We start from the raw sequence: 27,580 nt of genomic DNA on the forward strand, positions 1-27,580 counted from the left end.
ACTGTCCTTCATCCTATGAGGGTCTTCACAAAAGTAGGTGCCCCTGGAAACAAACCAGTTGTAGATACAGTGAAGAGATCGGTGAAGAGAACATGATTTACAGATAGTGGCAGTAGAAGAACAGTAATCGTGTCATTTCAGAGCAGTATTTTTTCAAATTCATTTTTCTGTGGATGTGGTAAGATTGGTCAATATACCGGGGCATGAGAAATGCAAAACATGGATTACTTCGTGGTGCATTGAGTGTCTGGTTTTGCTTTTAGGAAGAAGTATCAGAAGGTGCTAGCCAGTGTTGTTATAATCCAAAAGAACTACCGAGCGTACTTCTGGAAGAAGAGCCTGCTGCGACTGAAGGCCTCTGCAGTCACCCTGCAGAAGCACTGGCGTGGCCGCCTGGCTCGCAGCCTCTACCAGCACCTGCTGCAGCAGGAACTCAGGCGGAAGCAGGAAGTGGAGGAGAGGAGGCGGCAAGAAGAGGAAGAACTGATCAGAAGAGAGGAAGAGGAAAGACAATGGCAAGAAGAGGAGGAGCGTAAGAGGAAACAGGAAGAGGAAGAGGTGAAGGAAAGGTACAAGATGGTATCTTGCACTCATAGTTCCCTAGCACTAAAGCTGCTGAGGTGTAAATGCGGGTCTGGGGCACTGGTATGATGGTAACATAGGAACAGTGATTGCATTGAAACAGTGTCCCAGTGCCAGGGGACAGAGTTGGGGTGAGCTGTGGGCAGCTTAGAATAGAAAAGCAGCATGGAAAAGGAGTGTCCTGCTTCCTTTAGGAAAGCTAATTCTGGTGTATTTTTACCTCTGTTCAATGTTTTTCTGCTTTGGAATATACATGAAAGGAGGCAGTTTCACTGACTGGGCAGAGATACATAATTTTCTCATTGATTTTGCAGTGGTAAAGGAAGTTTTATACAATCGTCCAAAATGTGGAAGGATTAGCGGTGTGAGAAGGTACCAGTATCATGGGTCTTGGTGTGTGCAGTCAGCTTGGTTGGAGAGCAAGACAGGCAGTGCACCTGTGCTGCTACTGCAGTTCTTACACTCGTGCGAATACATGTGCTCTCCCTGTTCCTGCTGCTGTGTGTCTCTCATCAGGCATATAGATGTGTCGGGAGACCAGGAGGGGAAAGGAAAAGTTAATGTGACAAAAAGAGGCAATCTGTGAGCAGTGACAGTACACCTATTGAGAATCTTGCACCTCATGTATCATTCACTGTTCACTCCATCGTTACCTATATCCTATCTAAACTGGGTGTCTCTCTTGATAATATTTTGTTTTAAGAAGAATAAAACTTCAACTACAAGATTATTATATGTTTGAACAAATAATCCTGTTGGTTACGTTTCTTATATATAGGCTTTTGTTACATACTTGTCCTGAAGTTGGATCTTGGCAGATTAAGATGTGTGACAAGCATCAGAAAATTCTAAGGTTAGAAGCATGTCACAAGGAAAAGAGATTGCCTGCGGTTTCACTGGAGGCAGTGGGGTAATATATCTTCTGGGACAAGACATGGAGTCAGTGACACCAATGATGAAGTTTGGTCAAGGAATTTGTCGAACAACACTGAAGGCTCCATTTTATCCATGTGTCAATTTTCAACAACAGCCTCATCAGCAACACGAAGCTGTGCGAGTTCAGAATGTCAGTAACTAGTTTGCAGATATCAAATGCTACAGACACTATCTCAGGTCTAAAGTCCTCGTTGTACTAAGTAGAGCTTGTCCCTACCTAGTTTTAGATAAAAAGACCTATTTAGCTTATTCGTTCTAGTGTGTTTCTACTCCATCCTTCAGTTTCCAGCCCATGAAAGATGTGTTGAACTCAGTGTCATTGTAAAGAAGTGTCAGTGTTTCTATGAATCAGGTGAACTGCTCGTTTTGCTTTCATTTTGTACTTGATGTCAAATAGCTTCATTCAGAGTGAGTAGCCAAAAAGGTACCAGCAGACCAACTTGGTTAAATCCTGAACTTCCATTTGACCTCAAAAATGAGGTGGATGTCCACAGAAATTGTGAATCGGCTAATCTAGTGAGAACAACCAAAAAACACACATGCAGAGACAAAATTAGGACCGAGATGCAACTGACTTATAATGAACTAAAAGTCAGCATGCAGTTATTGTGCATACACTGTTAGTATAAGGGAGACATTGAGCAACTTGGTCTACAGTTCAACAGGAAGAAAAAATAATGTTGAAAAAGCTGAGGTATTTGAAGCTATTTTTATTTATCTTCCCCAAAAGGCTTAACTTTTAGTTGGACACTAAATACATTAGCACAGTTGTGCAAGAATTCAGAACCTAGCAGGGAAATAAAAGGTTAGAGAATGCTCAGATAAATCAGATTATAAAGAAGTCATCTGGACTTGGTGAAACTGATGTTTGGGTACTTCGAGAACTGGATGAAGCAGTTAGAATCAGTAGCTATTTTCTTTCTCCTCCTTTGTGGATAGCAATGGAGTTTCCATAAAACTGGAAAATTCCAAACATAATGACCTCCTCCTTGTATGGGAAAAGGAAGAATGAGGGAATTGTGGACCAGTCAGCTTAACCTCAGTTTCAGGAAGATACTGAAACAAATAATCAGAGAGTTGTAAATGCCTTGATAATGGAGTTAAGAGCCAACTTGGTTTTCTGAAGAACAAACAACATTAAAGTTACCTGTTTCCTTCTGTGATAGTTTAAGACATGCCTTGTGGATAGGGAAAAGCCACAGAGGGTAGGTAACTTGACTTTGGGTCAGTAGAGTGTAGGTAAGGGCTTTGACATGTTATGACAATAAGACACCATAAGGAATGTGGTTTGGAAAACAGTACATGAAGCAAGACTAGGATCTGTGTTTTTACTGCATTGTATTATTGCATTTTAATTAGCAAACAATAGTCATTTTTGTTACATAGAAGAGAACTCTTGAATGGGTTCCTTCCATGGTCTGTGCTGGATATGGTACTAGTGCGATGTTTTCATAATAAAATGGGTGAAGAAATATGAATATCCATACTAAATTTGCAGATAAAGCCATCTGGTGAGGGGCTGTAAGTACACAGCTAGACAAAATCACAATTCAAATAATTCCGGCAAATCAAAGGGTCTGGAAAACATAGGATAACTTTCATTACAGACTTATGCAGATCTACAGCTAGGAATAATCAAATGCACAGAGAGAAGGAGGAATCCTACTTCAACAGCAGGAAGGTCTGGAGGCTGGATATGTAACCAGTGTCATGCAGTGTGAGAGGAGAAAGCAAATGCTGTATAAACAGGATTGTTTCTGTAAGATGTGGAGGTGACTCTTCTGTTCCACTTGACACTGGCAAGGCTTCAGTTGGAGTAGTGTCCCTAGTTTTGGATATCACATTTCAGGAACAGTGTAGATCAATTGGAGATGGATGGAAAGCAGCAAGAAATATTAGAGGTCTAAAAAATGTGAAGAACAGTTGCAGGAATTAGTGTGTAGATTGTAGGTGGTATTCCTGATTTGTTTTAAAATGGCTCTGCTTCTTGAACCCTCTTATCATTTAAGGCAGTTGTTTAACTCATGACTACTGCTAGAGATCTTTCAGTAGAGTTGGAACCATCTGGATCTCACTTATGTCAGCTTATAAACATTTATAAACATTTCCTGAATATTTTTTTTGAGAGAGAGCACAAGAGTGAGAGCTTTAAGAACTTTGTGACTTGCAGCTGCAATTTAGAATTTGGCTGGGAAAAGCTGCAGGGCCTGGGAAATAAATACTGTTGCCCTCCTGTTCTGCTTGGGGCTGAATTATAGGTTTGAAAGTTACCACTGCCAGTCTGAATTTAGCTGCATAGTGGTTGCTACAGGCAGACTTTTCCATTCAGCCACAGCCTACCTCTGCTCCCTATGCATGACTCTGTCTGTCTACTAGTTCAGTGGCTTGTACCGTGCACACTATGGAGAGATTGGCCACAGTGGTAGCTTTCCCTTGGAGTATGACCCTTTTGATTTGGGTGGAGGTGCACCACCGTGGGATAGAGCTTTTTCCTCTACTCATGTTTACTAACAAACTCGACTCTTACAGCCTTTACTGATAAACTAGGTTTTGCATGCCACTGAGAAGTTAAACAATCTGGAGCACCCACGTCTTCAGAGTAGGAAGTCCTCAGCTTAGTCAACGAAGTGCAAAAAATTGGTAATTTTGGTGAGGCTTTAATACAGTAAAAGCAAAACAAAGCACAAATTAAATGCTGGTATTGCAATAATTATTTTCTGTTTCAATAAACCAAAGTTACGTGATATCTATCAATTATGTATGTACAACCTCATTGAATATCCACAGATGTATAATACTTCAGAAGATTCTGTTTATGTTTATCATGAGTCTAACTGATCTGTCCTTCTGTCACTGTTCCCAATGTCCTTTGTAGTGTGTTCCAACTAATCCAATTTCCTAATTGATCTGAAAGTTAAGTGCGTGGGGAAAATCTGTTGTACTCACAAAGGCCATGCCAACCACAGAGAACTGGATTTTTACTAAATTACAAAAGCTTTTAAATCAGTCTTACAATGGGTACCTTATTTTAACCTTTTCCGTGGAGGGAGTTTCCATGTAACTCTGAAAGCCTCATGTAGGAGAACCGGGTCTACCTCTGACTATCACGTCTTGTTTATTTAACAGAGAAAAGGAGCAACTGAATGAGCACGTCCAGGTGGCTCAGGTAAGTTTAACTGTTATTATTTTCATATGTCTCCTCTTGAGTATCTGTGAAGGGTCCTTCATTACCTACACTTCACCTGCAGCTAATATTGTTATTGTGACAATGCTATTTAAAAAATGGGCTTTGTTCACTCAAAACCTGCAGGTGTTTGGCTTTGGCAGAGGTGCATAGAGTTAACAAGGTAGGGTTTTTTTCAAGGCTTACGTACCAGCTTGCATAGTTGCTATTTGAAAAATTCTGTATTGAACATGCAGCATCCTTTTTTATCTCTATTGCTTGAGCTTATTCCTTGACCTTGTGATGCGCTACACTGTGACACAGTCTGTTTTGCTGGATTGTTGCCTGTAAAAGCCAAAATAAGAGTGCAGCCGGCTGCTACGGTGGCTAAAATAAACCCCTTGTAACTGATCTTATTGTTGGTACTTGATATTTCAAAGAGCAGACCACCTACCCTGAGGTGTGTGAAAACAGCTGTGTATCTTCTTATTTCTTTTCCCAAACCACTTGTTCCCCAGTTTCAGGCCAGCTCGGTTCAGGAGTAGAGTATAGAAATGCATTTGCCCACAAGTAAAAGTCAAGTAGAGAACAAGCAACAGGGTAACCGTAAAGAAACAAGGATTGTGGCTTAAATGAGCCAGTTTATTGGCTGCATTGTCATACTCCTTTCAGGAAGTACATGAAATCCTTTTGGAATTTATTTTTGCTTTTCTTGTGTGTGTCTGTTTTCAACATCCTTCATGGAGGGGGGAGGGTGGCTTTATCTTACAGCTAAACATCAGTGAAAGTTACTGGTATCTTCTGTCTTCTAATTATTGTGTACTTGCTAGAAATATCCTGTTACTCCAGTCTGGAGAATAGAGGAAGACAGAGTCTTCAGCAGCCAGCCAGCCATCACCTATCCAGTGATGCTAAAGAATGCCAAGAAATTCTGGGTGGAGTTTTGGTGGAGTGGGGTTGGAAACAGTCCTGCTTCATTGCAAATATCCCTTCCAGACCTAGATTCTAATGGTTAAACCCTCAACTCAGGAAGTAACAAAATCCCCAAATCTTTTAATGAATTTCTGGGAAATCTTCAACTCTTAAGTAGACTATGCATATATGTATTTGTAAATAGTTGCTTTCTCCTACATGTGTGTATGTGTATGAGATAGTTCAAAAAGAGAGGACAGACTTTCAGAATGCTTTTATCCAAACTGTAATATATGAAGGTCCGGTAACATGAGCAGCAAACAGAGAGGCTCTTCTAAAAATTCACTGACCCCAGTGAGCTGCTTTGTATGATGCAGAAAGGAGGTAGGCTGCTGGAAAAAAAGGAGGTACCTGAAGATCCAGTAGTTCTGCCTTTAGTTTTTACACCATGGATGATTACAGGATGCTTAGAGTCATCTTTTTGCAGATAGGAAGTATGGGGCAAGCGCAGGAGATAGGAAGAATGAAAGGGCCAGGCAAGGAGCCTTGTAGGCTGAAGAAACTGCATTAACACTTTATAAATTCTTTAAGGTGGAATCAGTAAAGGCCGAGGAGGTAGATATTCCCCTGCAAGAAGAAGAGAGACGTCAGATGGAGGAGATCTTACGGCTGGAGAAGGAGATTGAGAAGTTGCAGCAACAGAAGGAGGATCACATGTCTATCATCTGTGAAAACACCAGGAATGAAATCAATCGGCAGCGAGAAGAAGAGATCCAGAGGCTGGAAAAGGAGGCATCTAGGGTTGCCCAGGAGTTCTTGGAGTTGCTGGATTTTGGCAACCTGGATGAAAGTGTGCAGAACTTAGAGCGCTCGCTTTCTAGTGAGGGCACACTCAACATTGACTGCAGCCTGGTGGCACCACTGGCTGAAGAAGAAGTGGATGAGGGTTTTCATGCTGATGATGAAGGACGGCCAGCTTCCAGTTTGGTGGTCTTGAATCAGCATGGCACAAGAAACAGTGATAACTACTCAGACCAAGTTGCGGACACAAGCCTTTCACTTCTGCAAAGGGAAATGGGAGAGGTTGTCCCTCCTCCAGAACAACCTGTGGAAAGAACCACTAGTCCCAAGGAGCAGAAAGCTCTATCTGACCCAGCAGAAAGTATTTACAGTACTCTCTCAGATACACAAAGGAGTAACAATGGAGAGGTGGGAGAGCCGATTTACACTTCCCCCCCAGATGTGGAGTCAGACTACGACCATGAGGAGTTTGATGGCTGTGGAGATGCAGGTAGCACCTCAGCTGAGCCTCTGAATGGTGAGGAAGGTCTGAGACACTCCCATGGTACCAGCCTGGACTCCAACCGTGGCAGCCTGGACTCGGTAAGAATCCCTCCCTTCACCTTTCCGGACATTAGTGTGAAGTGATATTTGTAACGTACTTGCCTTCTTACCTTATGCCTGCTTGCTCTGGGTATTGTTACTCGTATATAACGTTTTCTTACATCAGTAATCAGCTTGGAAAAAAGGGAAGTGTTGTAGATAGGCTGAAGGCCAGAGCACTTGTGACTGTCCAGTGTCTACTGGTACAAAAGGCAGCACATATGTACCTAGACTATTTTAGATTGCTTCCATCACCATTTATTAACGTAACACCCTTTTGGAAGACTAAAAGCAGGCAACTGATATCTTGTAGGTATGTGTTCTACCTTAGATTTCACAGAAGTAGCCGGAGCTTCCAGTGGACAATGACAAGAGGCAGTGGAAAGGCTGGGGTTTGATTTGTTTCTGTCACTAAAACTTTTGTTCCGGTCTTGTTACTGTTCAGAGTCAAGGGTTTATTTTCAGTTGCTGTGTACAAGGTAAGCTGTTCTAAGGCTAGAAGTAATTACTGTGCTGATCCAGGCTGGGTCCTGGCGCGCACAACTGAGACCACTGAACCTTTCCATTCCTATGGGACAATGATAGGGTAGTGAAGCTGGGCTATTAGCCTCACGCTTCAAGCGTCTCAGCTTAGATCCCACACTAGGCTGTGGACTTCCTGAGTGCCCTCAGGCTAGTTGCTTAATAATGCAATGATAACCCCACGTAAGGTTGTGGGGAGTTCAGGTGTAAAGCCAATGACAGCCATAAAAATACTTCAGATGAATGATGCCCCTGAGAATAGAGACTTAAACTATAAAATATCTTTGTATGATTGGAATTGATTCTGTCAATCAGAATTTCAGAATTCAGTCAATGTCAATCAGAAACGTCAATCAAAAAAACCAAAAAAATGATTGGGTTGTAAATTTATTTTGAAGGAATTCAATTTATGTCCTTTGCGATTCTTTTGCAATGGTAGATTGTGACCTTTCTTTAAAAGTTGCGTAATTTTTCCTGCTTGCATTTCCCTAACATCGGCTGCCAGCCGTAAGAATTTCTTGTGATGTGATCTGTTTGAGTAAAGGTACCTTCTCTGTGGGCTGGTACTCACAGATCACTATCAGGTAATCTTCAAGTCATGAAGCATTCTGTCACAGCCTAGACCAGTTTCAGCCATTCTTAAAAGGTAAATAGAAGTAGAGGGGTTTATTGGGCTCCTCAGTGAGTAACACTCATGAAAAGTCCAGCTGATACCATGTCATGCGTGAGCCATAGGAAGAGATAACTGCAGCTGGGTCAAGATCTCATCAGTAACTGCTGATCCAAGAGTACCTGCTTTTTGAAACTTAATTACAAGAGAGGGATAATGAATGAGTGGAACAGGAATGAGACGAGAGGAGTGCAAAGAGGTCACAGAGAGAGGACAGAAGGGAAAAATTAAAAGAAGCAACATGCATTTGAGGAAGGAAAAGGTCTAAGGAGCTGCCTTCATTAGTATTAAATTAATAAAGCAAATCAAAGGAAGTTGTATTTAAGGTAAAGGAAACGATAAAGTAATTTGGGGTTTCGTGTGTGAAGGGTGCTTTCTTATGGCTGAGGGCCATATCTAGTTGGAGAACAGGGATGAGTAAATACAGTACTATTAGATCTTTGTTTTTAGGGTTCATTTACTCTGGAATGTGCTTTTTTCCTAATCAGTCCGAAGCAAGGCATTTCCTTGCTGGGATTGGATCAGTGCTCCATCTTGTCCAGCATCCTGGTTTATCTGCCAGAAAAATCAGAAAACTTCTCCAAAATGAAAAATTCTCTCTTAATTCCGTTAAATTAGATTTTGGACTGTGGGCTCTGCCTTGAAACAGGAAGGTTTGTTACTGCTGGTAACTGGAGTTTTCTAGCCGTGTCCACTGCCAAATGTCATTCTCCTTGCTGGTATGAAAATTCCATGCTCTGGAGACTCTTGCTTTAGGCATTAATGGGTAAGCTGTCAAGCCACTAGTTTTACTCTATTGGTTTTTTTTGTAAAGGGAGTATGTGTAGTTTTGCACCTTCTGATCATGTGACTTCTCTAGCCTTGTTAATTTGCTCCAGTCCTCCTGCGACCAGGAGAACCCAAGTGGCCTGTATTTCTGCTTTTCCTTTTAGTTTCTGGACAGTGAAGAAGAAGTAGATGTTTACATTGATACAGATGAAGAGTTTTGTAATGGGCGAGTCACTATTTTCAATGGCTCTGGACCACCCTATTTTCATAGCTATCTCTACATGAAAGGTAAGTGGCTTTAGCCAAAACCATGGAAGGATGGAATCCAGGAAACCTGCTTTCCTCCTCTGTTTCTCCAGAATAATTATCTTCATCTGCTCTTAGTTCTCTGTTTACTTTTTTCCCTTCTTTTATTTAAAACAAGCAAATAAAACAAAGACGAGGGAGGTGGATGTCAGGGAATTAGACTGGATATCTTTGGCACTGAGACGGAATTGTGCCCACTTGGCATGGGCTTAAATGACTCATTCTGAGTTACAAAACTGAAGGCAGTACAAAAATGTTTGAGTGGTGCATATGTTTCTGTATTTTGTGTTTGTTTCACTGGTTCGTTTGTTCTCTGTTCAAACTCAAGCATAACCTTGTTTCTCTCCTTCAGCTCTTTTGTTTCATGTAGGAACTGAAGTGGCTTTTGTTGCATGTCTGATGAAATCTTGCTCCCTTGCTTTGCAGGAGGTCTCATGAACCCATGGAGGCGGCGCTGGTGTGTTCTGAAGAATGAGGCCTTCATGTGGTTCCGCACCAAGCAAGAGGCACTGAAGTCAGGCTGGCTCTATAAAAAAGGTGGAGGCATGTCAACACTTTCACGCCGCAACTGGAAACGCCGTTGGTTTGTGCTTCGAGAATCCAAGCTGATGTACTTTGAGAACGATAGTGAGGAAAAGCTGAAGGGGACAATTGATATCAGAAGGGCAAAGTGAGTGAAGAAGTAAATCCTTTTGATCCCTAGTATTCACTCTCTAAATCAATAATGAAGTGTCCAGTGATACCAGTTCATTGGCCTATGCATCTCCCATAGGGCTAGGAGAATCAGAAACGTAAGGGAAGGAAAAGACAATTACAGCTTCTGGTTTTACTCTGGAGGGAGTCTGGAATTACTTGATGGGTCTTTTTCCAGTCTTGCATTTCGTAATCTGTCAGAAGCTCTTTCCAAGTGGAGTCAGACCAGGAGGGGCTAATCAAGTACACACCCCATGCATTCTCCCATACCCCGACTCTATCTGTTTCCTGGCTTCTGCAGGCATTTCACAGAGGTGGTATGAAGCTCACAGTGGGATTTGAATTTGACAGCATGTACTGTGCCTTCTCCTGAATCCTGAATGCTCTTTTTGCTGCCATAGCCAATTCCTCAGCTCCCGCTGTAAGAAAGGAGAGACTAGTCACCTATTAGCATTATGTGGACCTGTGAAGTGCCAAAAAGAGTGGCATACCCCACTTTGTAAACAGCCCTCTGTATCAACCTCCCTGTCACCTCTTCTTCCATCTAGTCTGCTGGTGTCTTGAAGAAAATCCATTTAATGCCTTAAGCTTTGCTTTTGTAGCAGACTAACTTAAAAAGCTTTTTAAGGGAACCCTAAAAGTCTTAATGTATATTGGAGGAATTTTGCATTTCTGTAGCCGTGTTAGCAGCCATCTGAACCAGTGATTTCCCTTCTGTATGGTGAATGGTATGATGTGAAAAAATTGGCCAGGTGGAATTTATGCCTGTGAAAGGTTTTCAGTTTTGTCTCTTGTGATTTGCTGTGTTCCAGGGAGATTGTGGACATTCATGAGAAGGAGAATGCCTTAGACATTGTGACAGAAGACAGAATTTATCACATTGTTGCGGAGTCACCAGAAGATGCCAGGTATAAGAGGGAGTTTTCTTGGGTTTGTTCCTTCGGTGCCAGTCAAACCCAGCTACGCATGGGAGAGAGAGCCTGGGGAACACAATAAATTCCCTTTTGCTGGAAAAAAGTTGGGATTTGTTCCAGAGTGTCATTTTGTACTTACTGGGAGGTACCACACCTACTTTGGGGACTCCCTGTTGCAGCTGCTGAGATGGTGGTTCAGCCTATCGGTCAGTCACAAGACTGCCACCTTCTTGTGTGGCTGTGAGCATGCTGAATTCAAGGGTTACTTCAGGAGACACACAAAACCTTAATATAAACTGGAACATCTAATAGCTGATTTATTTATTAAATGGAATCTTGAATCAAACAAAAAGTCTATTCATGTTGTCTGTAAATGATTTCAAGAGCAGCTGGGTTTTATCCAGGAGACAGAGCTTATCAGCTTATCAGAGTCTGTAGTGTCATCTGATAAAATCTTTCCAGTGCAAAGCAAACAAATGACTGATGTCCTTCCTTCTTGGGGTCCTGGCCGGGCAGTGGGAATCAGTTGTTTAAGGGCAGGTTGGACAACCTGTTCTGGCTATGCAAAGCCAGGTTAGGAGGTTACTGTCCCTAGCTGGTCGTGTTTTCCCACTTTTCCCACTCTTACCAAGGCTTCTGCTCTCAGCCTAGCCAGTGTGACTGTTTCTCTGATCTACTTTAATCTGATTCTGTGAAGTTATTTAGGGTCTGTTATTATTTCATTTGGGTGTAGGGAGAGGAAGAGGGAAGGTGTTTGGACACAAAATTAAAAGAAATAGGCTAAAGGACAGCCACATGAACAAGAAACAGGCAAATTCAGGGGGCAGTAGCTGAAGAAACAGTAACTTCTTAACCCAGCACTTCCACAACTGGAAAAGGCATGCCGTAAGATAACATTGCAGAATTGCTAGGACAAGTGTAAACCAAATGTGACCTCTCTCAATGCCATATTAGTCTCTTCTGAGGGAGGAGAAAGCACCAACACTTGCACTAGCAAAGGGCAGATTAGCAGATGTTGTAGAGTGTCCAGTTTTAGAATCTTTCATGAAGTCTAGATGTTTACTGATCTCACTGGAAGCTGCAGATAGAATCTGCTTATTCTGCAACAGATTAGCCTCCAGATATGTCTGTAACAAGAAGCCCCTTTAAAGACCAATAACTTAACTCCAAATTTACTTATAGAAAAACCCATGATTAATTGTCAGCCATAGGACTTTCAAGTTTATGAACAGATCAGAGAAAGCCTAGTTAAGAAGGCTGCCAGGTGTCTCTAGGATTCTAGTCCGGGAAGATTCCCAACTGACCCTATCTTTATAACTGCTCTGTGCTCTTCTCAGTCTGCTGACATGTGCTCCCTGACAAGGACATTGCTTCCTTACAGTTCTGTGAGCAGCAAGTAGAAAACTGGATTTTGCAGGAGCAGCTGTTAGTGGGTTGGAGAACGTGCACAGAATTTTCCTAGATCAATAAGGAAGGGAGACATTAGAATCTGGTATGATCAGCCCAAGAGATGTTTTGTAGCATAGTCCTCAGCAAATTGTGAATGAAGAGATTTTCCCACTGGCAGCTTTCCAGGGTCCTTGATCATATTCTAGAGCTAGTTTCACTACCCAAATCTTAACTTTGAGTCTGTTTTGATTGCCAGCGGTTGGTTTAACGTCCTGAGCCGAGTACACAGCGCTACAGCGCAGCAGCTGAGGGAAATGCAGGATGAACAGGCCAATCCGAAGAATGCTGTGGTGAGTTACTGTGCAACCGGTCTGTGGGCATGCTGAGAGCCCCCTGTGATTAACTATTTTGTGAAGGTTTTTCCTGCACATGCAGTGCTGTAGTTCATAAGCAGTATAAGAAAGTTGGACAATTATTATAAAGAAACAGCAAAGCTGATAGAAAAAAGGGTAAGCAGTGGAGAAACATGGTGGTTGTGGGTGACTTAGCTTGATCATCAGTCTTTGGTTTGAGGGGAAGGAGGGGGCTGCGTCGTACAGATAAAATGTCTTTGGATGGGATTGTGGCACTAGTTTGGGTCACAGTTATTCCAGACAGAAGATAGGCCGTTGGGAAGAATAATGTATTTATGTGTTTTGCTGGTACTGAGATACTAGCAAAGGTTATTTCAGACCTTCATAATGCTCTCTGGAAATTTGTAGCTTTTTTTCCTCCAGTCCATCCTGGCATGCTGTTTAAGGAGCAAAGATGACTCACTCGTGCCTTTCTCCTATGTTCATTTCTACTCAAGCTATTGGAATTCAGAAGAATGTTTTCAGTTCCAATCCTATTCATGAAGGAGAATGTCTGTAATTTGAGATGCAAGCAATTCCTGTTATCTGTGTCTTTCTCACTGTACAGGGAACTCTGGATGTTGGACTTATTGACTCTGTCTGTGCCTCAGACAATCCTGACAGGTAAGTAGAACAACCTGACCATCTGTTCGATCAGAAGCTTTCTAGCATATTTTTGTGGGTAGGTCCAGGTTTTCTTTGGGGTTTGCATTTGTTTAAACTCATAAGAATCTATGTCCAAAAAAATAAACGTGACTGAAATCTTAAGCTTGTTTCAAGCTATGTCACTTCACAGGCATGAAGTTCACATACATATTTTCTTTGAGTGACCATTTCTCTTTTCCCTCTTAAATGTGGAAACAGCATAATCTCAATGTCAAGAAATTATAGTCTAAGCTGTTACTAACACTAAACAAAAATGTTCAGCAAAAGCAGCGCTTCCAGTTTTTCAACAGAGTAATTTTGAGTTAATTTTGTAAATTCAGGGGAAAGAACCAGCATTGTGGAAGAATAATGGATGCATTTAGAAATCTGTACTCTTAAAATCTTTGCAATGCAACAGAGCACATTTAGTTCACAGATTGGTTAGTTTCAGAAAGGAGATATGGAACATTTCATACTGCTTTATGTTAACATTTAATTATTTCCCACAGTGTTAACAGGTTCAGACAGGGCAAAGTTTCTTACTACAGTGCTCAAATAAAATGTTAGTTATTAAGTTATTTACGTCTGTGGTCTGTTTTTTTTCTCACAACGTTGCCAGGACTTTGGAGTTAGTAGTTTAGAAAATGCCTATCTTGGTAGCATACTAAGGTTTCATTGATCAAAATATTTTAGCCAGTTCTCAGCCTGTGCTCCTCATAGTTAATCTGTGTACCAGTAAAAAACTAGGCACAAACAGTGAGCTGAACAGTCAAAATTTGTTCATGCATCTGCTGAGGTATACTCTTCTGGAGCATCTGTTTGATTCTGGATATCTGTTTGAATCAACATTAAACAAATTCTGAGAAAAATGCTTATTTTTCAACCAAAGGTTTTATGAGCTTATTTTTATCTTCCATAGGTTTATGCAATGGCCAGACAGTTGCTCCATTTGTACCATTTAGCTTTTGCTTCATCCTTGCATTCTACTTCTCAATTTCTCTGTTTTCTCATAGAAACCTATGTTTGCTTTCAAAGCTTTCTGACTCTGTTGTCCTGGAACTGGTCATATTATTTTTTATTTTTCCATTTTCCTGTGAAGCATCAATTTTGTACAGAATTGTGAATGTTTGTTTGATAGGACACATTTGTCTGTTGCACCAGAAGGACTAAGTCATTGAGATGCAGCATAACAGTTTTTCCTCTGTTTTGTCAGGGTCTGCTCATCTCTTTTAAAACCAATCTCAAACCCATTTTAGCTGACCCCTCTGGGTCCTGTATTTGCTACTGCATCACTGGTTTTAATAAGTACGAGGAGAATGGCTGTACTAGCTCAGCCGAGTGGTACTAGAACTAGCTTAGTCCAATCAGAAGGTAGAACAAAGTCTTTCACTTATGAACCCAGGATGTTTTACAGCTGGTCGTTAGCTAATTAATGTTTTCAAGTGTTTAGAAGTAGCTTCTGAAAGATGTTTAATTCCATTTTGCTGTTCTCTGCATTCATCAGTTTGCAGATCAGCTGCACAGGATATGCACTGAAGCGTTTCTACACTTCTCTGTAGTTTGTATTCAGAGAGTCTTTCTGTATTGTTTATGGGAAGGTTGAGGACAGGGCTTTGGGTGTGCTGTGTGTTGAGGTATTTGTATGGTTATGACCAATTTTAATGCTTTTATTTTCTGGCAGACCAAATTCTTTTGTGATCATCACAGCAAATCGAGTGATTCACTGCAACAGCGACACTCCTGAGGAGATGCATCACTGGATTTCCCTGCTGCAGAAACCAAAAGGCGAATCGAAGGTTGATGGCCAGGAATTCCTTGTGAGAGGTATAAGGAAATGCATGCAATTACAACATGTGAAACTCATCTTCTGTTTATGATCTGAGAGGGAGGTTTGATGGCAGCTAATCCAATCTAGGGTTTAGCTGCTTCCCCAAACAATTTTCTCTGCCCCGCTCCACCTTCCTGCCCACTACTTGCCATGTCTTGTGTTGTGCTGGCACTGGCTCTTAGCCGATTCCATGTCAGGTGGATTCAGAAAGCTAAAGCTGGAACAAAGTAAGTTCTTCATACATTTAGTTTTCTGATATTATTTCTGAGGCTATTTCAACATGTCCAGCAAATGCCATAAGGGAATAGAAGGGAGCATGGCTGCTGTTCAGGAGCAGCTGGCTTAGACTGACGATAACATGACACTGCAGCTTTTGTTTTCAGAAAGCTCTGTTCCTTCTGACACCTGTCATGTAGAGGAGGAGGGAGAGAGATCTTTGTGGGATTGCTGCTGTCCTCAGCTAAACAACCTAACCTGATTATGGTAGACATAATGAGGTGAGAATAATTTTCTGAGGCTGGGCAAAAGATTTAAATTATCTCTGCAGTTTGACCTTAGTTGGAGATGGAGGAGCTAATGCATGAGTAGTGATCACACATATATTACAAAATACTCCTCCATTTGTCTCAATTTTTTTTTAAATGTCCTTAGTACTTTCAGCTCATCACATGGCCTTAAATATATGAAGACACTCCTGATGCAATCTGTGGAAAGCAAGTGCATGAGCAAATCACCTTACGTCTTCTAGAAAGTATCTAAGAGAGAATAAAGGTCTGAGAGTGGTCATGGCAATGCAGGAGGGCAGGAAGAAAATGATCATCAAAAAGCATAAGCCTTTCATCCTAGTCTTAAATGTTTCAAGGAGACTGAATGATATAAAGCATATTATCAGACAAGTTTGAGTACCTTAAATTAAAAATACTTATTTGCAAGGCAACAGTTCCTTTTATCTTATATTGTTCATTAGTTAAAGAAAAAAAGGAATGCTCCTTTGCAGAGTCAGTATATGCTCTGCACTTCACAGTAAGATGTCTGTGTGACAGTGGTGTAGCCACAAAGGCATCTGTCTGGGAAGATCTGCAATTTTTCTTTACATCGAATCTCTGGGCTCAGTCTCACGTTCTTTGAACTTTTTGCCATGTGGGTTGACATTGCTTTTTACAGCTTTGAATAGAAAGTTGTCTTTTTGACAGCTTTAGCAATGCAGACTGTCATTTTTCTTTTATAGTATTGAATTTCTTTTTTTTTCTTTTTTTTTTTTCTTTTGTGGGGAATCTAAAATGACAGAGAAATTATTTTGCCTGACTGTGGGAGGAAGAGATGCATTTAATGCTTACAGATCTTTCTACATGTATCACCATGAAAACATGTATCACCAAACCACTTCCATCGAGGTTTGGATAGGCGTTTGGCATCTCTTTGGAAGAATGAATTGTAAATTACTCATTCAAATGTTTGTGATTTGTGAGGGAAGCATGCCAAATAGAGGATGCCCTCATGGTGATGGCAAACTAAACCACAGATCACTGATAGCAGCGTACATAGGGCTGAAGGATGGAACAGCTTCATGGAAAATTTTGGGCAAATTTCTTACAGTGGCATTGCAGGATACTGCTATAGCCAGTAAGGCAGAGATGGTAGGTACCGGCATGAGCGTTTTGCAGAGAAGTGGACTTCTGATTGCAGAGTTAGAGTGCCATGGTGAAACCATTGACACGTTTGTGTTCCTGTGCTAGGCTGGCTTCATAAAGAGGTTCAGAGCAGCAACAAGATGTCCTCTCTGAAAATGAGAAGAACGCTGGTTTGTTCTGACAAACACTGCCCTCGATTACTACAAGTCATCTGAGCGCACGGCTGCCAAGCTTGGCACACTTGTGCTCAACAGCCTCTGCTCCATAGTGCAGCCCGATGAGAGGGTCTTCAAAGACACAGGTAAGTGGAAGAATGTGGTAACGAGCAGACTTTCCATGTGTGGGGTTGCCTGAAGAGGGAATGGTGCAGGAACGTAATCGTGTGTCATGTTGAGAAAGTAGTCTTGACATTATCTGACGCTCTGTGCCTGGCTGCAAATATGTTTCACCACAGAAATGGTATTAGGCTTGCAAAGGGCCAGAGAGTAGTGTGCAAGTGATGATAAGTCCCTCACAGCTGGTGCAGATACACAGTGCTGATGGTTTTTCTGTGTTTCGGTAGTGTCACTGTTTATCCAAATGTTTTCCAAATAGGGAAAGGGTCTGAGTTCTTCCAGTTGACACTGTAATTATCAGCACATCTCTGTAAATAACTGTCACTTGGTAGCATGACCCACATTTGTCTCTGGGGTCTATGTTACTCTCTTAAATAACAGCAATGGCATACACTGTAAGTCTTTTTTGTAGCATCACTCAACTTGTTAGAAAGAAAAGATGACTAGGACATACGTTTGCTTTCTATGCAGCATGACACAGTTCTGTGTGACACAATGATCCTCCATTGCTTGCTTAGAGTTTGGGAGGGAACTTGGGTTCTGGGGCAAAGGGTGAATCCTGCTGACAAAGACGGTGAACCTTAGAACAAGACTTGAAATGCTGGACATTTGAATAGTGGAGTTACTTGGGATATTTTTTAAAAGGGCTGGAAGTGGGAAGCCTTTGGTAAAGTGAGATGAGAAGAAACGTGTTCTGCTCACTTGCAAAACAATTGTCCACGTTTTTGATCTCAACAAATGTCTAGGGCTGTCTTTAGCAGAGTGAATTGTCATTGCCCTAGTGTGTTCTCTCAGTTTATGTCAAACATTATTTTTAAAAGTTAGGAGAATTGATTTGGCAGTCTGACTGGGTGTTATGTGTAGAGTGGTCATTTTCTGAGTGATTAATAGCACAGTGTATCCCAAATGCTGTCTGTGAAAGTGAGCTGGCTGGTTGGCAGGGAAGTATTCGTGCTATACTGAAGATACTTGTATCTTTGAAAGCTGTCTTTGTACCCAAACCTGAATTGGGACTTTCCTGCTGATAAATATGTTTTGGGAATGGTGGATGTTAATGACTACCTAGTCAATTTTAACCAGACGCACCATACATTGCTATCAAAGCAGCAGTGGTTTTCCTCAGCCATGTGCTACAGGAAAAGAGAATCATAGAAACATAGAATCATTTAGGTTGGAAAAAACCTTTAAGATCGTTGAGTCCAACCATTAACCTAGCACTGCCAAGTCCACCACTGAGCTGTGTCCCTATGTAGTGTCTATACACCTTTTAAATACCTCCAGGGACGGTGACTTGACCACTTCCCTGGGCAGCCTGTTTCAATGTTTGACCTTTTTGGTTGAAGAGATTTTCCTAATATCCAATCTAAACCTCCCCTGGTGCAATTTGAGGCCATTTCCTCTTGTCCTATCACTTGTTACTTGGGAGAAGTGACCTACAGCCACCTCACTACAAACTCCTTTCAGATAGTTGTGGAGAGGGGTAAGATCTCCCCTGAGTCTTTTTCTCCAGGCTAAACAACCCCAGTTTCCTCAGCCACTCCTCATAAGACTTGTGCTCCATTCTTCACCTTCATTGCCTTTCTTTGCTCCAGCACCTCAATGTCTTTCATGGGTTGAGGGGTCCAACACAGTATTTGAGGTGCAGCCTCACCAGTGCTGAGTACAGGGGGACAATCACTTCCCCAGTCCTGCTTTTCACACTTTATCTGATACAAGCTAGGATGCTGTTGGCATTCTCAGCCACCTGGGCACACTGCCAGCTTCTAGTCAGCTGGTTGTCGACCAACAATCCCAGGTCTTTTTCCTCCGGGCAGCTTTCCAGACGCTCTTGCCCAAGCCTGTAGCATTGCCTGGGGTTTTGTGACCCAAGTGCAGGACCCAGCACTGAGCCTTGTTGAACCTCGTACAGTTGACCCCAGTCTATCGATCCAGCCTGTCCAGATCCCTCTGCAGAGCCTTCCTGCCCTCCAGCAGATCAACACTCCCCCCCAACTTGATGTCATCCACAGACTTATTGAGGGTGCACTTGATCCCCTCATCCAAATCATTAATGAAGATACTAAACAGGACTGGCCCCAGTACTGAGCCCTGGGGAACACCACTCGTGACCAGCTGCTGACTGGATTTAACTTCATTCACCACAACCCTTTGGGCTCAGCCATCCAGCCAGTTTTTTTCCCAGAGAAGCATATGCCCGTGGAAGCCATGAGCAGCCAATTTCTCCAGCAGAATGCTGTGGGAAACGGTGTCAAAGGCTTTACAAAAGTCCAAGTAGACAACATCCACAGCCTTTCCCTCATCTACTAAGAGGGTCACCTTGTCACAGAAGGAGATCAGGTTAGTGAAGCAGGACCTGCCTTTCACAAACCCATGGTGGCTGGGCATGATCACCTGGTTGTCCTGTATGTGGCGTGTGATGGCACTCAAGACGATCTGCTCCATAACCTTCCCTGGCACCGAGGTCAGACTGACAGCCCCATAGTTCCCTGGATCCTCCTTCCTGCCCTTCTTGTGGGTGGGCGTCACGTTTGCTAACCTCCAGTCAGCTACATAAGATGGAAGCAAGTTTCATCTTCCAACTTCTTTGTTTCTCTACAGGCTATTGGAACATCATTGTCCATGGGCGAAAACATTCCTACAGACTGTACACGAAGCTGTTAAATGAAGCTATGCGCTGGGCCTCTGCCATTCAAGGTGTCATTGACAGCAAAGTTCCCATAGAAACACCTACACAGCAACTCATTCGTGACATCAGGGTAGGTGGCATCTTATTACTCCCCAAGTGAGCTGGGAGCAGCCAGATCACCACTGGCCTTACCCAGTCATGTGGCAAGAAACAGGGTTGCTGTCTTAGAGGGGAAAATAAAGAGAAAAAAAAAAAAGGAAAAGAAACCTAAATGATTATGCAACTAAATAATCAAATCCTATGTGAATTTTATTTTGCATTCACATGTTAACTGATCTCCATAAGTCTAGGCTACAGTTGTGTGCAATTACAAATTGCATGCAGGATTACACCATCAAGTATTTGCAAATCCCCGCTTCATCCTTTCCTTTCCTAAGCATCTTCAGGGCACAAATATAAAAAATTTCCATTCCTACCAGCCACATGACCTTGCTGTACCCTGAAGTCCTCTTTGTACCTGGTTATCCGTTCTGTAAACACATGTAGTACAACCAGGTAAATGCAGGGAGAACAGACTCATTACTACATATGAAACATGGTGGATCTGTGGTCAGAAAGTCTATTAACCATTTACTGTTGAAAGCTTGAAGGATATACCAGAGAGGAATCATGCCGTAAGTGCCCGTTGCATGCCTGCATTAGATATCAGTCACAAGCCACATTTGAAGTCAAGATCCTGTGCTTAGTGACCTTTGGTATGACCCAGCATTATGTTTAATTTTCAGAAATAATGTGCAGAATAATTTTTATATGTGAATTATGCTTTGGTCACTTAGTCCCTCTACAGACCTCCAGAAACTTAGATAAAGGTGATTGATCTTGAACCTAAACGTGTAAGGACATCCTGTGAAGGATTATCCCCATCTAAGGTTAATATTTTTTTTCTTTCTTTTTTTTTTCTTCAGGAAAACAGCACAAATTTTGAAGTAGTGGAACAGACATATAGGAGGAACCCAATCTTGCGATATACCCAGCACCCCTTGCACTCCCCATTGCTCCCACTACCGTATGGAGATGTTAGTGTCAACTGTAAGTATTTTACCCATGTGACAGAGTCCGCTTATGTTTTGAGGATCAGTGTGGAGCCTGAGCACCACAAAAGTGGTCTGTAAGCTCTCTCTGTGCAGGTGAAATCCATTTGGGGCAGCGTAGCCCACAGGGTTCTGAGAGGGAGCAGTCCCTTTCTCTGCCTGGAATGTATTCTGTGTCCACTGCGCCATATCTTAGGAACACTGAATCTTAAAGTAAATGAGGGCAGATAGTTTATCATCCATCTGGGGGATGCAGCCCGCCATCCTGTAGCTGCAGCTGGGTTGCGAATGGCTCCAGTGGAAATCTACAACAGGATTACCTCATGCAACTGGCAGTGGGATAGTATTCATAGAGAAGCTGCTGTAAAACCAGGCTAAATGAACCCTTTCTTCAAATGCTTCAGGAACATAAAAGACCTAGACTGTCTGATAGGCCACCAGAAAACCAAAGTGATTTGCTGACGATTCCAGACTGTTTGGCATACTAAAACTGAAAGCTGCTGCTGAAGACCTATAGAAGAATCTCTAACACAGAGTGACTGGGCCACAAAGTCTTTTCAGAAATTAATTTCAGTCTGGCTATGCAAATCAATGTACATGGGAAAAACAGTCTACCACATAGGTAGTGATCTAGTTCTGCTTAGGAAAGGGAACACAAATTTACATAGCTTTATGAAAATGAGAACTCTTGTGCTGAACACAGAAACAAAATGGTTAATGCAAGGTTTTGAAAGCTTAGAAAAGGAAAGAAGAAAGTCTTTGTGCAGCTGCATTGATGTATCGTGCACCTGCATCTTGAATACAGGATGCAATTTGGCCTTCCACATCTTAACAACGATACAGGAGAAGCAGAAGCCTACTCAAAGATGATCAAAGGCATACAAAGACTTGCCTACAATTCAGAGACTAAATAGAGCAGGACTCTTCAGCCTCACAAAGAAGTTTTTAGGTCTAGAAGGTCTGTCATGAAGAAGGTGAAAGGGGAGCAACTGCTTACTGTCTCTCATGATACAAGGATCAAATCAAGTGGCAGATTAAAAATGCAGAAAAAATACGTTCTGAAATACAGAAAAATTACAAAGCAAGTACTTAAACTGTGGAACTTACTGCTACAGGGCTGTGTCTTTGTATTCTACAATTAGTGCATGGCCAGCGGGGAAGCAGTGGCTGTACAGGAGATTCAGAAGAACCTACAGCTCCAGAGATGTGCAAGGGAGCATGCAAGCCTGCAGCAGTATGGTAGTATTGCATACTTCTGAGCAATTCAAAGCAGACATTTAGGTTCTTAAAAAAGTTAACCAGTTTTGGTGTAGGTCTTTTAAAAGTAAACAACAGGTAAAAGCTGCATCTGTGGCACAACAACATGCCAATATTCTGTGTTGGCTCAGAGGTCAAAGCTAATACAGACACAGCGCAAAATTTTGGAAGTACACAAGCCAGGCTTTGATGTCTGCATTCAGGCACCTAAAGCCTTAACTGCATTAGTGACCCTCTGCTTTATAGGTGCTTCCAGGTGAAGAGACATTTTACACAGAGATGACTTTCTGCCATCCCTTCACCTGTGTCTGCAGATGAGGTACCAAAAGCTGTCTCTTGGTACCTCATCTGCAGACACTGATGCCCAAACTAGATTTCAATGCTAGTTTCCCTTAAAGATATTACTCTGTTTTTCTGCACGGTGTATCCAAAAACAGATTTGCAGTGGTGACAAGTTAGATGTTAGCAAGTACTAGTTAAAACTGCATTTGCACATGTAAACGGGAAGCATTAATGACTTTTGAGTATAAATTTAAGTTCAGGAGATGAGCTAATGCTGAGGTCGCTGCTGTTGTGTGACAGACTAGTACGGTTGCTTGTAGTGTTGTTGGGCCAGTAGAAAATGAGGGAGATGCTCACTTCTTTTGTCACCTTTGTGATCATTCCCCAGTGCAACAGGAGAAGGGTTACAGCAGCCTACAGGATGAAGCAGTGAAGATCTTTAACTCCCTTCAGGAAATTGAGACGGTGTCTGACCCCATACCCATTATCCAAGGCATTCTGCAGACCTGCCATGATTTAAAGCCCCTTCGTGATGAAGTGTACTGTCAGCTCATCAAACAAACTAATCACATGCCACATCCCAACAGCACTGGGAACCTGCACCACTGGCAGCTGATGGCATGTATGAGCTGCACTTTTCTGCCCAGTAGAGGGATCCTGCGCTACCTCAGGTTCCACCTGAGAAGGTAAACGTCCTCTTCCCGTCCACACTGCTTGTCTTCCACTGCCTGTTGTAGTTCTTAGTCTCGCCCTCCCCCATGTGAACATCTTCCTGTGGTGTTGCAGCCTCCCACCGTTGTGCGCAGTTCTGCTGTATTCAAACTCCCCCCTTGCTACCCATCTGTTTTCCTGAAAGGATGTGGCAAGTAAGGCTACCCAAACAGAACACCATGAGACTCTGTTAATTACTTTACTAATGTGCATATAAATATTGTTAACCTGCAGGAAAGGTGAGGACTGTACTTTCATATACATTGAAATATGTACTACTTTGCAGCTGCCACAGGCAAAATGTATACTGTAGAGTAGTAGATACACTGTAGATCCAATTTATAATTTTTCAATATTTGTTTGCTTAACTAAGCATGTAATACTTAGAACTTGTATTTCTAATCCGCTTTAACCTCCAGTTATCATGAACTAAATAATTTATATTTCTTCCAAATTCATCTTCAGTATCTAATGCAGCTTTCCAAAGCAGTCTGCACTGGGGCTGAGCTGCAGCCATGTAGCCTCACTTCATTCATTAATGATGAGAAAGATCGATGAAACCTATTTGATTCCTTCCAGGCTAGGAAAAAGCGAGGTGAAATTTGTTCCAATATACCAAACAGCTATATCCAGGGCCTGGTTAGAAGACGTGCTGAGGAATGCTCCATGTTGCCATTTCATGTTTTTATCACTGGAATTGCAGATAATGTTATATTTAGAACTGCTGGCCTTGGAGAGAAGAGAACCACATAAAGCATTTACTTTCTGTCCTCTTGATTCAGAAAAATACTATTAAAGTGGCCCAAGCACAGCCAACAAATTAAAAAACCAAGTAAGAATAAATGAAAAAAGCTTTACATTAAATTTCATTATTTTTAATCTCAGTTTTGTAAATTGAGATGGTCAGTCCTATCTGTCTATCTCCAGTAGATAGTCAGTCTACTATCTGCAGCTGGTACTAAACTCCTGGAAGTTTGAACTGTTTATTTCATATGTTGCTGAGAAATGCCACTGAAGTGACTTTGGAGTGGCTAGTAAAAGCAGGTTGTATGATGTAGGAAATAAGTGGGCTCCTTCTTGCTGTGGTGCTCTTGACATCACTATCTCTACTGAACACTTTACATGCAGTAGTCCAAGTTATGTGGTAACGCGTGCACTTTCTGGTTCTCTGTGTAATGGTTTTTTTTGTTTGTCTTTACAATTAGGGTAAAAGACCTCTTCCCAGGCTCAGAAATAGACAGGTATGCACAATTCATAAGTGATTCCCTGAAGAGAACAAAGACAAGGGAATTTGTGCCCTCTCAGGAGGAAATACAGGCTCTTCTCACCCGTGAAGAAATGACTACAACTGTGTACTGCCATGGTGGTGGCTCCTGTAAAATAACCATCAATTCCCACACAAGCGCTGGGGAGGTAATGCGTTAGTAGCATTAACCAGATGTAAGCACATCTCTGTGTCTGGGTACAGGATCTGTTGAAGGGACTCCTTTTTCCTATCCATCTCCAATTTCTCTTTATTTTTGTCGCTGTATCTGCAAAGTCAGTAGGGAAAGCTTAGCTTATTCTGCAGGTTCAGAATTATGCAAGGCTTACACCTGGGTTGTAGAATATCAATTAACAACTGTGCTACAAAATCTAAACACTGTTGGTGTTCTGCCCATTGGAAAGGTAGTAATTCCGAAGACCTGCTAAACACAGTTTTCTGGACAAGCTGAAATCCCAGTAATCTTTCTGGAAGGGGTATCCTACCAGTAACTTAATCGTTAGCAGGTCAGAAGCAAGATTCAGGTTATAGTAGGCATCTCTGTGAAAACACTAGCACTAAACAGAGATAAAAATAGTAGTAAAAAGTGGAATTGCATACTAGAGGAACCAGGAATACTGTCATGATATCTAAATCCAGTCTGTTTCTTGTGCAGAGTTCGAATTCTCCTTTCTTCAAAAGGGTAGTGGAGATTGAAAAGATTCAGAGAATAACAGTGAGAATGATCAAATCAAGCAATGGCTTCCTTGCAGGGAATGATCTTTTAGGGTTAAAATTCTTCTAATTTGAAAACAAGATAACTAAGGGAGAGATGCGATGGAAGTCTATGGAATTATGAGTGTCTTGAAGAGGTACTGGTTCTTTGTTGTGAAAGTATGTGCAGTGCTTACTCTGTGATTTTGCAGGTGGTTGAAAAGCTGATCCGAGGTTTAGCAATGGAGGACAGCCGTAATATGTTTGCGCTCTTTGAACACAACCAGCAGGTGGACCGTGCTGTTGAGAGTCGGGTTATTGTGGCTGATATCTTGGCCAAGTTTGAGAGGTAGGAGAATGTTTTGTAAAACCTTTAACTCCTAGTTGGATGTAACGCTGGGTTAAGTGATAGTACACTCAGGTAGTTTCATCCAAACCAGCTGAAGTGATTCAACCATTCTCTGGTGTGAACTTCCCTTTGGTAAGGTTCAAGTGCTCTTTCTCACTGTGTGGAAAACCATGTTCACATCTATTTCGGTGATGAAGAAACATTCTTTATCAGGCTTGTCAAAATTAGTAGCGCCTTTATCAAAGAGCAATGGTTTACTAGCAATGCTCAGGGAAGATTTGCTTAAATCTGATAATGATCTTGTCAATTTACATCATAATAGCTGTATCAGAAGAGAGAGCAAGGATCTGGGCCTAGAAATGCAGCCCTGATATCTTACCGTGGACTCTGGTTTTGTGGCCAGATATACAAAGAAAGCAATAAATTATGACAGAGGCTGGCAATGCCATTGTCTATTTTGTATCTATTGTGAAGACAAAAATAAAATTGTTCCAAATGGTGGCAAGACTGATGCTTTTCATAGATTACATGGAATAAGTATCTTGAAAATGGGGAATACTTTGAGTCCTAACTCCAACTCTTGCATTTATCTAGGACCATTGATCTAATTTTCTGATCAAGTATATCTGATAAGAACTTTGGACCCTTCTGAGACAAAATTTTGTGTGACTCAGAGGAAAAAATGGAAGTTACCAGAAAAGTCTGCTGTACTGAAGTTGTCCTGGTATATCAGCTAGTTCTGTATGCTCTACGTTTCAGAAATGTAGGGGTATCTTCATGTTGCGAGTTGCACTGTGGGCATCCCAGTACTGTGGTGCTTCTGGTTACTGGGGTTTTCCACCTGTCTTTCGCTTACCTATCTTACAGGCTTGCTGGTTCTGAAGAAGAGGACGAGGAAGGACAGTGGCAGCTGTATTTTAAGCTTTATTGCTTCTTGGATATTGAGAATGTTCCCAAGGACGGGGTAGAGTTTGCCTTCATGTTTGAGCAGGTAAGCTTGATCTTGGAGAATGATTTCGTTTCCAGGCAGAAACACACAAGAGTATAGAGAAAAATGGCTTACCTTTGTGTTAGAAGTGGGAATGCTGGTTGGAACAGAAGAATTTAGGGTGTTGGATTTTTGCCTGGAATCTACCAAGCAGATATACTGTGAAGTTCTCCAGGGAACAGGAGTATTAGAACAAAAGCAAGAGAAATGAACAAGGGCTTCAAAAAACTAGAAGACTAATGATAATAAAATGCTTTTAAAATTTAATTTTAAAAGATATAGAAATTTGGATAATGATTCAAGAAGGATCATGAAAAGTAGCTGCTTGCAGAACATAGATGTAAAGAAAACTGGAAAATCTAGTTATCTGCATATCAGCTTACAAGAACAGCACATCCTTGGGGTGTTACAGGAATTAACTAAAAAAACCTATCATTTGGGCAATTTCTTTTGATTAACAGGAGATTAGTATCTTCTGTTACTGGAAGAGAAAATGAAATAACCTTGCAATCAGGGATGTAAAACTAAACTGACTGGAGTGCCCAGCTGTGTGATTTGTCCTATCTATTACTTCTAATGGACACTGATCTTGCTTCAGAAAACTGTAGCTGTTGAAAATTAGCATGTGTTAAAGGGAGTCAGCGACATGAAGACTGAAACTCTCTGATAGTCAAATGCATGGCATGTACATCATACAGACAATGAAGGGGCCTAGGAGGGCTTTCTTGAAGTGAAGATGCAGTATTGTTAACTACAGAATGTCTAGGAAATGGTCAGGAACAAGACATCATGGTAGCCTGTGGAAACTCAATTGTACCAAACTCCCTAATGGCAAGGCTTTCAGTCCACACAGCTCTCGCTAGCAAAGAGTGGTGGAAGAGAAGTAACAGTACGAGCGCAGATGTTATCCAGATATTAGATGGATGTAGCAACCCCCACCCAAATATATTTCACAGGAAAACAGACAAAGGGAAGCAAGAAGATTGGGGGAGACATCAGGTGAAATAGGAGGAGGTAGAAGGTGTTGGTATGCAATGAGACTGAGGTTAAGAGTCTTGAGTTTATTGCATCTAACTCTCTGGTGCTGAATATGAACACACAGGAGCTGTAGCTGGTACAGCGCAAAACAAATTGCCTCAATTCCGATCTCTCCCATCGTTCCAGACCTAAGAAGTCCTCATTATAAGCCTTTCAGTACAGGATAGGAGCCCCTCTGAGATCTCTGTCCTTTTCAGGCTTGCAGAAAGAGG

The 27,580-nt window shown here is 41.8% G+C and overlaps 1 protein-coding gene across 1 annotated transcript in view; it reads left to right on the top strand.

Annotated features, from left to right (window-relative positions):
- LOC119152196 (unconventional myosin-X-like) overlaps positions 1 to 27,580 on the top strand; it is a 93,687-nt gene that overhangs the window by 61,585 nt on the left and 4,522 nt on the right. The window contains 17 exon segments of the mRNA XM_037397105.1: positions 264 to 569; positions 4,645 to 4,684; positions 6,185 to 6,976; positions 9,101 to 9,224; positions 9,669 to 9,912; positions 10,748 to 10,843; positions 12,495 to 12,588; positions 13,199 to 13,254; positions 14,957 to 15,099; positions 16,840 to 16,898; positions 16,900 to 17,035; positions 19,668 to 19,825; positions 20,661 to 20,784; positions 22,714 to 23,011; positions 24,242 to 24,449; positions 25,206 to 25,342; positions 26,210 to 26,333. Of these exon segments, the coding sequence (XP_037253002.1) occupies positions 264 to 569; positions 4,645 to 4,684; positions 6,185 to 6,976; positions 9,101 to 9,224; positions 9,669 to 9,912; positions 10,748 to 10,843; positions 12,495 to 12,588; positions 13,199 to 13,254; positions 14,957 to 15,099; positions 16,840 to 16,898; positions 16,900 to 17,035; positions 19,668 to 19,825; positions 20,661 to 20,784; positions 22,714 to 23,011; positions 24,242 to 24,449; positions 25,206 to 25,342; positions 26,210 to 26,333 (3,139 nt within the window).

Source organism: Falco rusticolus, chromosome 8 (genome assembly GCF_015220075.1).
Source record: "Falco rusticolus isolate bFalRus1 chromosome 8, bFalRus1.pri, whole genome shotgun sequence".
Taxonomy (NCBI): Eukaryota; Metazoa; Chordata; class Aves; order Falconiformes; family Falconidae; genus Falco; species Falco rusticolus.